This window comes from Cornus florida, unplaced genomic scaffold (genome assembly GCF_030987335.1).
Source record: "Cornus florida cultivar Cherokee Brave unplaced genomic scaffold, ASM3098733v1 CherokeeBrave_3.0.0_Hap2_Chr09, whole genome shotgun sequence".
Lineage (NCBI taxonomy): Eukaryota > Viridiplantae > Streptophyta > Magnoliopsida > Cornales > Cornaceae > Cornus > Cornus florida.
In genome coordinates this window covers 52,682,891-52,692,123 of record NW_026775579.1, presented here as the reverse complement: position 1 = coordinate 52,692,123, position 9,233 = coordinate 52,682,891, and the positions used below count along the sequence as shown (strand labels likewise).

Here is a 9,233-nt window from a genome sequence, read left to right as displayed (position 1 = left end):
CGATCACTGGCAAGTGCTGCATCGCTAGCACCTGCACAAGATGTGGTACGATCTTAAACCAGTGCTTAATAGCTTTAGAGTATCTCTAACAGTATGTTAAAATATATTTTTTTTATGTAAAATATATACTGCCAGGTATGATGTGTAAATTTTTTAAACTTTCAGCAAGTTATTAAGATACACAGCCACGTAATCAATGTATAAAATTGTTGTATATTTTACATAATTTTTTTACATAACCACATCAATTTTTTTTTTTTCTCCTCCATCTTTCTCATTCCATTAAAAAATCAAGTCTATATTAAGTAAGTTTGTAAAAGTTATGTAGGGTCCTGACATGAGACATGATTAGTTATTCTTGGAGGATATATTTTTACACAAAAGGTATAAAATAACCGCTGGACCTAAAAATAAATAATTTAAATTTGTTTATGTAAATCTATCATGGCACATCAGATTTACATAAAAAAAATATATATATAATGGTTGGAGATGCTCTTAACATCATTAGTACTTGTAAATGTGTCTTTTTAACTTATTTTATTACTTTTGTTTTAGGGTAAAGTACAATGGCACCTTTGAAGTTTGGGTAAAGACAGTCATATATAAGTTAGCCTATTTTTGGACGATAACATCCCCTTATAAGATTTGAAAACTAAATAGAGCCTCAAAACATGTGAAAAGTCTACTTTATCCTTCATTATTTAATTAATTTTAATTATAAAATACCAAAACAATTGAATGACCAAATTACCAATTAAAACAGTTTACTTCTCTTCTGGCGACAACTCACTAATATTAGCGAACTATGCTTTCTGGCGTACTTTAAACCAACACAAGCTTCTAAATGAAGACCGACGAGCTCTTAACAAAAGAGATTAGTTCCTGTCTGAACTTCATGAGCTACCTTCACCAAAGAATCTTCAACTACTGAATACGGAAGTTTCCAACGACTTTGAGTTTCACTTCGGTGTTCATCACTTCGGTGGGATTGTGGAGGCGGAGGGGTGTGGTGGAGGTTGCAGTAGTGAGTGAAGAGAGAGATCAAAGGGGTGTGCGTTGGTGGTTGTGGGTGGGGATGGCAGTTGTAATGCTGACACTGGTGGTGGTGGTGTTCATCCGTGTAGGGATTAGGTGGTGGGTTTGAGGGAGAGGTCATTGAATATTGACTAGCATAGCAGTGGCTTGTTTGGGTTAGGGTTTGAGAGGGTAAAGAGAAGAAGAAAGCGAGGAGAGAAAATTTTGGTTTTTCATATGGGTTGTTACTCGATAATCCATTTAAAACTATTTAATCTAAGAATATTTTAGTCAATAAAAAATGGTTGTATTGTTTAAATTAATGATTTAATGTGTCCAAGGGTTAAAAACTCAATTTACCATTGTCAGAATATCTTTGTTAATTTTATCATACATGAGGGGGTGTCATCGTCAAAAAATAACCCAATTTATATATGGTTGTCTTTACCCCAAACCTCAGGGGGTGTCATTGTACTTTACCCTTTATTTTATTTATATTTTTATATCAACGGTTAAAATCATAAAATCCCATATATTTTCAAAATTGTGCATAAAATCTCAATAAAATTTTAAAAACTCCTTGAACTAACAAAACTTATCACGTAACTTCAAACCTATGACTGAATCGTTAAATTGGGTGTGAAATGTCAAATTTGCCCTTATTATTTAATACTAAATTTAAACCTATAATTATTATTTTAAAATTATGAAGATAATACTGGGATGAGAAATGAATCATCGATCGCTAATAAGATAACAACAACTCATTTAACATTAAATAGTATTTTTGTAAAGGGGCATTTTTATAATTTTAAATAATAATATTATAAAGAGTCGGTCATGGGTTTGGGGGCTACTTGATAAATTTTCTTAGTTCAGATTTTTTTTTTTAATTTTATCGACGGTTTTATGCACGATTTTATGAATTGAACCCTTATATCAAATTATATTGTTGTGTAATTGCATGATAGTTTCTTATCTGAAAATGTAATTTTTTTCAAAAATGTTAAGTCATAAAATCAAATATTGTGTTTGTATGCGTATTGTCTAGTAACCAATTAGATGCATGTTTTAATTTTTAGTATTAGTAATATATTTAGGTTCTATTTGGCAACCACTTTTTATTTTTTTATTTTTTATAGATATTCTACTATAGTGAAGTAAAACAGACATGTTTGATAACATTTGCTGCTATTTGAATAGTTTTGAAAAGTTTCGGAAAAAAATTCCAAAATCAAAAGTATCAAATTGGTGTTTCAGCTCACAGTGCCAAAAATACTATAGCAATGAACAATGTAAGTCATCACAAGTTTGACTTTTAATAATTTTTAAGTTTGAGTTTTAATAATTTTTGTAATAAAAATATGTTGAAAAATGTCACAGGGAGCAAGAATGTAAAAAGGATAAAATCTAAATCACACGAAATAAAAACCGTGACGTGATCGTGCCAAATTTAAGATCGGTACCACAAGTATTGTCTGACATAGGGAGGACAAGTGCAGCTATTGTCCTTCGGGACTTGAGAAAACTTTTAAAAAGGTTTTATAATGTTTTATTTCAAATTACAAAACATGCAGTATTCAAACCTCAAGACCAATATATAGAGTATGCTTAAAGTCAATTTAGTGTAAAATTTGGTTAGAATTTAAACTTTCAAATTTGTCACAAGTCATAATCAATTATATTTAAGGAATTTTGTAATTATATTTAAAAACATTTTCTCCTAGCTGTCGATGCCAAATGATAAGAAGTGCACAAGAAATTAAACATCCAAATTAATTTTCCGCCAATGTTTCCCTTTGGTGGCACAAATCTATCTATTTTAGGATCAACAATTTAACATTAACATCTAAATATGTATATTGCCTTGACAAATAACTTTCATAATATTTTTTTGGAAGATTTGAACACTCTACTCTACCTTTCACTTTGAAAGGAGAAAAAATAACACTAAACCACATATCTGAAAACATAGAAAAATAACTTTTATTATATTTTTAGGAAGACTTGAACACTCTATCTTTCACTTTGAAAGAAGAGAAAATACCACTAAACCACATGCCTGAACACACTCTACCTTTCACTTTGAAAGGAGAGAAAATACCGCACACTCTACCTTTCACTTTGAAAGGAGAGAAAATACCGCTAAACCATATGCCTGAACACACTCTACCTTTCACTTTGAAAGGAGAGAAAATACCACTAAACCACATGCCTGAACACGTAGAGAAATAATATTTACAACACTGTGAATATAAATTATGAGCTATCCCATCAACCGGTGTATCTCCCAGTAAAATAGGCTAAAGGTCCAACCACGGCAGCATTAATGTATGTGGCCGGCTCGGAGTGACTGTAGTCAGTTCGATCGTCGGGGAAGAAGTCATTCTGATTGGGTCCCCCCACGATGGCTCCGGTTAATATATTAGGGTTAGGGTTTGATGAATAGTAGAATGGTTGGAAACCTCCCTCGCAACCGATGGATAGTGGATGGCTTGCCACTGATGGCAAGGAGGATCCCCTGTGGTGAATTCTCTTCGGATAATCAGCTCCAAACCCTACCATGTAGGACATTTTCAATGGGTTCTCCCCCAAAATGTAGTCCACCTAAAATGTCCATAACTACCATGTTAGAACTTCATGGGTCCGAAAGAAGAAGGTCACACAACCAATTGAAATACACCATTCATAATCATAATCAATGTTAGGGTTTATTACAATGATCCCCTAAGGTTTGGAATGAATTACATGGAAATTTCCTCTTATTTGAAAAAATTACATTGACCTCCCAGGTAACGACTTTTGTTAGCATTAGTAACTTAGAATTTGATATAATTATGGCACCCATTTTTGTAATTTTTGTATTATTAGGAGAATACAATGTAATTTCTATAAAACTTGGGGGAATTTGGAATAATTCACTTTGTTTATTTTCTTTCTTTTTTGTGGGCATAATTCAACCTTGAGCTACATTTGGTAGCACGGAATTCATGCTTTAAAATTGAAATCGGAAGAAATTTAATTTAAAAAAGTGAGTTACCTGTCTCTTTGCAAGGTTTCGCAGGTCACTTGCAGTGACCAAAACATTACCACAGTTAAAGGTGTGCTTTGTGGCCGTCATGTATTTGCCGTATGTGGTAAGCAAGAAGGTTATGGAGGTCACATATTGAAGGTTACTTGCACTTAACTTGTACATCAACCCTCCTGCATTTAAAATATACAAGTGTTAAAACCATTTTAACACGAGAACTTTCAAAAATTGAGGTCTGTGTGTATTGGCATTAGCGAATTGGAAATTGCTACCACCAATTAGTGATATCTCCTCTATTTTTAAGTGAAAAATGAGGGTTCAAGTCCCATTAAATACAAAAAGTGGATATGAAAAGTGGGTTCAAGTCCCATTAAATATGAAAAGTGGGTGCGTAAAATAAAAATAAAAGTGGTTATAATATACTCCATATATATATATATATATATATATATGTATATATATATATATATGTATGTATATATATATATGTATGTATGTACCTGGTGTATACTGTGTACTTGTTGAAGGGGAGTTGGGTAGAATTCTGCACATGAAAGCCTCGGCTTCTTGTTGGAATGGCTGGAAAGCATTGTCTTTGCCTAGCAAGGCTCTCTACGGACAAAATATGAACCATAAAGTCAAAAGTGAATAATATAATCAACTCAATAATATTTTATATCAAACATAAATATATATATATAGACAATTATAAAATCAAAACCATGTAGCTAAGTTTCTTTAATAGCCAAGTTTTTACCCTTGATAGGAGAACAAAAGCACCAGCATATTTGTTGTCCCAGCTAAAAATGTCTGTGGCATCGTTAGCTCCCAAAGATTTTATGAAATTGAAGTAAGAAACATCATTTGTCGCTCTAAATAGCCACGTTGCTCCCCACAACAACTCATCCTGTAAAAATTTTGAAAATAAAAAAGAAATAGGGCAAAAATGAGTTTCAGAATTACTTTCCAAAAATGAAAAGAAAATGGTGAAATCAGAATTACTTTCCAATTATTCTTCTCCCAAAAAAAAAAAAAATCTCTGTACCAGCTAGGTGATTTGAAAAAAAATAAAAAATAATAATTTATCAGAACAGATATCAATTGGGTAGTGAGTCCATAGTTGGGAAACCCAACTGAAAAACCCATTATCTGTTCACAACTCTGGGCCAGGACCATATGAGAAGGTCCATTATGAGTTTATATTGGGAAGGCCTACGGAGTGAGATGGGCTAACTATAAGAGGCCCACTATACTTTCTTTTTCTTTGGGGGTAATTTGGGAGTGAAAAACTCAAACACCGCTCCGGGCATCTGCCAATTAGGCCACTACACCCACCCATGCACTTTTACACTTGGATTTGATAACTATAGTTAAAAGCTAAGTCACATAATTAGTTGAAATAGGCCCGTCCCAAGCCCCAATCCACAATTTGGGAGTGAATTCGTCAAAAATTTCAATTCGGGTGAGCGAATTCCATTTTGTACACTGATTTGTTGTTAGTTCATAACACTAGGATTTCTTATAAGTACTTAGGTTACATTACTTGGACTAGCGTGTATACACCCACTAATATTAACTATTTAAAGTTAAACGATGTTGCACTCTCACTCTATGTGATTTAGGTTAAAAGCATATATGCATACCTGATATCCAGAATATGAGCAATAGAATGGGCAAACTGCAGAGCCAAGTGAGTCACTATAAGAACCTTTATACTGCATTGCAAACTGCATTACTTTCTTTGCAGTTCTCAGGAGCAATTTGGAGTATACTGGATCGGCAGATCGGAAAACCAAAGAAGCTGCCGCCAATGCTGCGGCAGTTTCCCCGGCAACATCAGACCCGGGGTTGGACGGAGACACCGAATAGACGGACCGGACCGTGTCCATGTCCTCAGGCCGCTCCCAACACTTGTGATCAGCATTTGGGTCACCAACGCCCACATAGAGCCTACCCGGTGTGGCCGTGGCACATTTTAGAAGATAGTCCGTGGCCCAACGGATCGCAGCCCTTGCATTTGGCAACTCGGGGCCCATCTTCTTGCCGTGCTCGAGCGTGGCCCATGATAGCATCGTGGTGGAGTAGGCCATCGGAAAGTTGAATTTTACGTTGTCTCCGGCGTCATAGTAGCCTCCGGTTAAATCCACCTACCATCAAGTTCAAGTTCAAACATTTTTTTAGTCTATTGGAAATTTTAATTTTTTAAAATTTCTAAATATTGATATCACAATGGACAATATAAGGAAAATCAATTTTGTTGTTGAATATTAAACATATAACATCACCTTAGTGGTATGTGAAACACCTTAATTTTGTAAATCAAGGAATATATGTGTATATATATATATATTTATAATGAAAAGTGATGTGTCTATTCAGTTTTACCAATGAGTTACTCTGATTAATGTGTGAGTAAAAAATAATGGTGATAATTAGTCAACTTAATTATGAAAACAATATAATTATGGTGTCGCATGGACCACATTGATGATATTATTGGTTACCTTTTTAAGCAAAATGACTATTTTGACCCAATTAGTTTAGCAATGACAATAATAAAAACAAAAACAATAAATAATCTTTGAAACACTTGTGGTGGTTACTCATGGATGTTTACAGAGTCATTTTCTTAGGCCTTTTAACAATATCTACCTAACCTTGAATGAGGCAGAAGAACAAAACATATGCTCTAAGGAGTACTACTGCTCATAAATATAAAATGCTAAAAATAATTGATATATATATATATATATATATATATATATATATATATATATATCATAAATGCATTATGCAGGAAAATGCAGTTATAACTTTAGTAACCGTTAGATTTCTTTGAATGGTTAAAAAACAATTTATGTTTCTACACCAGTGAGCAGGTAACAGTCATCGTATGTGTATCTGTGTGTGTGTGTATATATATATATATAAAAACTAGAAAAGAATAGAAAAAATGGACATACATGGGCTTGTGAACCATCGGACAGGCCGGAACTGGACCTCCAAGAGACTTGCTGTGTTGTGGGGAGCCTCCCTGACCTCTGGCCTTGGAAGAACAAAAGGGACTTTTGTAGGGCATCTCTGTAATTGGGGTGCCCTTGGACACTGCCCCAAGACAACAAGGCCAAAGAGAACAAAATGAGGTAGACGGAAGCTCCTCTTCTCGTCAGAGCCATTGTAAGAGTATACAAGGGCTTGTTTGGCGGTTAAGTTTATGGCTTTGACTCAACCAATGACACGACTTTATATAGGCTCACAAATCCAATCACAATCACGCAATTTTAGGCTTTTCTTTTGGAGGGTCATTTTGTTTAATATTCTTGTTAAATTATATTAGGGTTTAGCCATGCTTAAACATGTTGTGTAAACAATTTTAGGGTTTAACATGTAAAAGTAGTTGTCCCTCCAAAACTAATTAATCCAATTTTGACTTCAAAATATGCTTGTTTTTACGTTTATCGGCAACTTTAAGTTACTTTATAAGCTGATTGGGACCAAATCATAACTTATTGATTTATGTTTATTAACCTTAATAATTGGTTTCCATCTTTATGAATTTGAATCAACTCGTTCGAGTTTGAGTTAAATTGTATGAGAACTATTCTAACTCGGGCAATAAAGAATCATAAATATAAATTTGCTGCCCATTAAGATTGTAATCCAATTACTATATTTTTTTGCCATATATATCATACATATAAATTTTTTGCCCATGAAGTGGTTTTGCAGTATTACTTGAATGGGAATATATGAGTAGACTTGTCAACAAATCGAATCCGACAATTTGTTACCTTAACAAATTGGATATGAATAGTGGGTAATTCAATCTTATAATAGAGAGATCATATTCGTACTCCAATTGCACTCCACTTATCTTTTTCTTTAAAAAAAATGACAAAAAGGTAATTGAATTCATTAATGCAATATTCCTTATTTTATAATGTCATAACTACCCATTATATATCTTTAACTTTTTTCTTTGTTTTTTTTAAACTTTCTTTAGTTCCTGGAAGGGGGAGTTATGTTATTTAAAAAGTAATTTATTTGTAGGTTGAAATTGTTATTTTATTTAAGATTGTAGTGCTAACGTAAAAAAATGGATGCCAATATCACTTCTCTAAAATTATATATATATATATATATATATATATATATATTATAGGTACTTCCATCCAATAATAATCTGATTAAATATATACTCTTGCTCACCGGTAAGCAAAAAAATTTATCCACACTTTATATATGGATAGTTAGATTAAATCTAATGGCCACATTCCAAACCCCTATTTTTCTTTCCATTTACTAGAAAACCACTATTGCCTATTTTAGTTTCCAAATTTAAGATTATCAATACCACCAACTTAATAATTAAGGTAATTACTAAAAAAACAAATATTTTCTATTTCTGATCATGTCTCTTGCTCACGGGTATCTCTCTCTAAAACAAAGAAATTATTTACATTCCTCTAATCTAGTTCCAGAATTTTTTAAATAAAAATCAATACCAACCAAATTTATGAAAAAAAAAACCCTACTATTGTCAAAATATTCTCTGCTCTCTTCACGTTTCTTGCTCACGTGTCTCTTTCTCTCTCAAAGGAATAATAATAATAATAATAATTATTATTATTATTATACTCTCACTTCTTTTGGAATAAAAATCAATACTAGGGATCCCCATACTGACATTTCCAGAAGATGGAATTCTTGGATTAATTCTTTTTTTCTTTTTTCTCATTGTTCCTTGCTTTGTTAATTTATTAACACCTTTATGACTTTGATATCTCGTTGGTTTACGTGTGTTTTGTGATATGCTGAGATTGCACAAAATAAAAAAACTAATAATAATGAATTGTGTGAATCTTTGTACTATGTTTTTAGATATATATTAATGATTGCAAACAAGAAAAAAATTTAAATGGATGGATTGGACTTATAAAATATATAAAAGAATATAATATTTGGTAAATTCCAATTCCTTGTATTTTCTATTTTGAAAAAATATATATATTTTTTATAATTGCCTTAATTATTAAATTGAATGGTGTTGATCGATAATCTTAAATTTGGAAACTAAATAGGAGAGAGTGATTTTTTTTAATAAAAGTAAGGAAAAATAGTGAGTTTGGAATGTGGCCGTTAGTGTGTCGAAGCATCATCTCTAGTACATGCCTTAAACAAAAGT

General features: G+C 32.5%; 1 protein-coding gene across 1 annotated transcript; it reads right to left on the bottom strand.

Moving 5' to 3' along the window:
- Nucleotides 1-3,181: 3,181 nt before the first annotated feature.
- On the bottom strand, nucleotides 3,182-7,247 carry LOC132273930 (endoglucanase 3-like). Its single transcript, XM_059775039.1, has 6 exons — nucleotides 7,012-7,247; nucleotides 5,692-6,195; nucleotides 4,806-4,955; nucleotides 4,549-4,660; nucleotides 4,058-4,221; nucleotides 3,182-3,624 (listed from the first exon to the last, which is right to left on the bottom strand). The coding sequence occupies exons 1-6, from the start codon at nucleotides 7,222-7,224 to the stop codon at nucleotides 3,292-3,294; spliced, it is 1,476 nt and encodes a 491-aa protein (XP_059631022.1). The 5' UTR covers nucleotides 7,225-7,247; the 3' UTR covers nucleotides 3,182-3,291.
- Between the last annotated feature and the right edge of the window lie 1,986 nt (nucleotides 7,248-9,233).

What these genes read in the sequence shown, in the direction of transcription:
- LOC132273930 (XM_059775039.1), bottom strand. Translation starts at nt 7,224, where the DNA reads ATGGCTCTGACGAGAAGAGGAGCTTCCGTCTACCTCATTTTGTTCTCT. An exon ending in CCGATGGTTCACAAGCCCAT is followed by an intron (nt 6,196 to 7,011) that starts GTATGTCCATTT and finishes ACTTGATGGTAG; the next exon opens with GTGGATTTAACCGGAGGCTA. An exon ending in CTTTTGTTCTCCTATCAAGG is followed by an intron (nt 4,661 to 4,805) that starts GTAAAAACTTGG and finishes TTTTGTCCGTAG; the next exon opens with AGAGCCTTGCTAGGCAAAGA.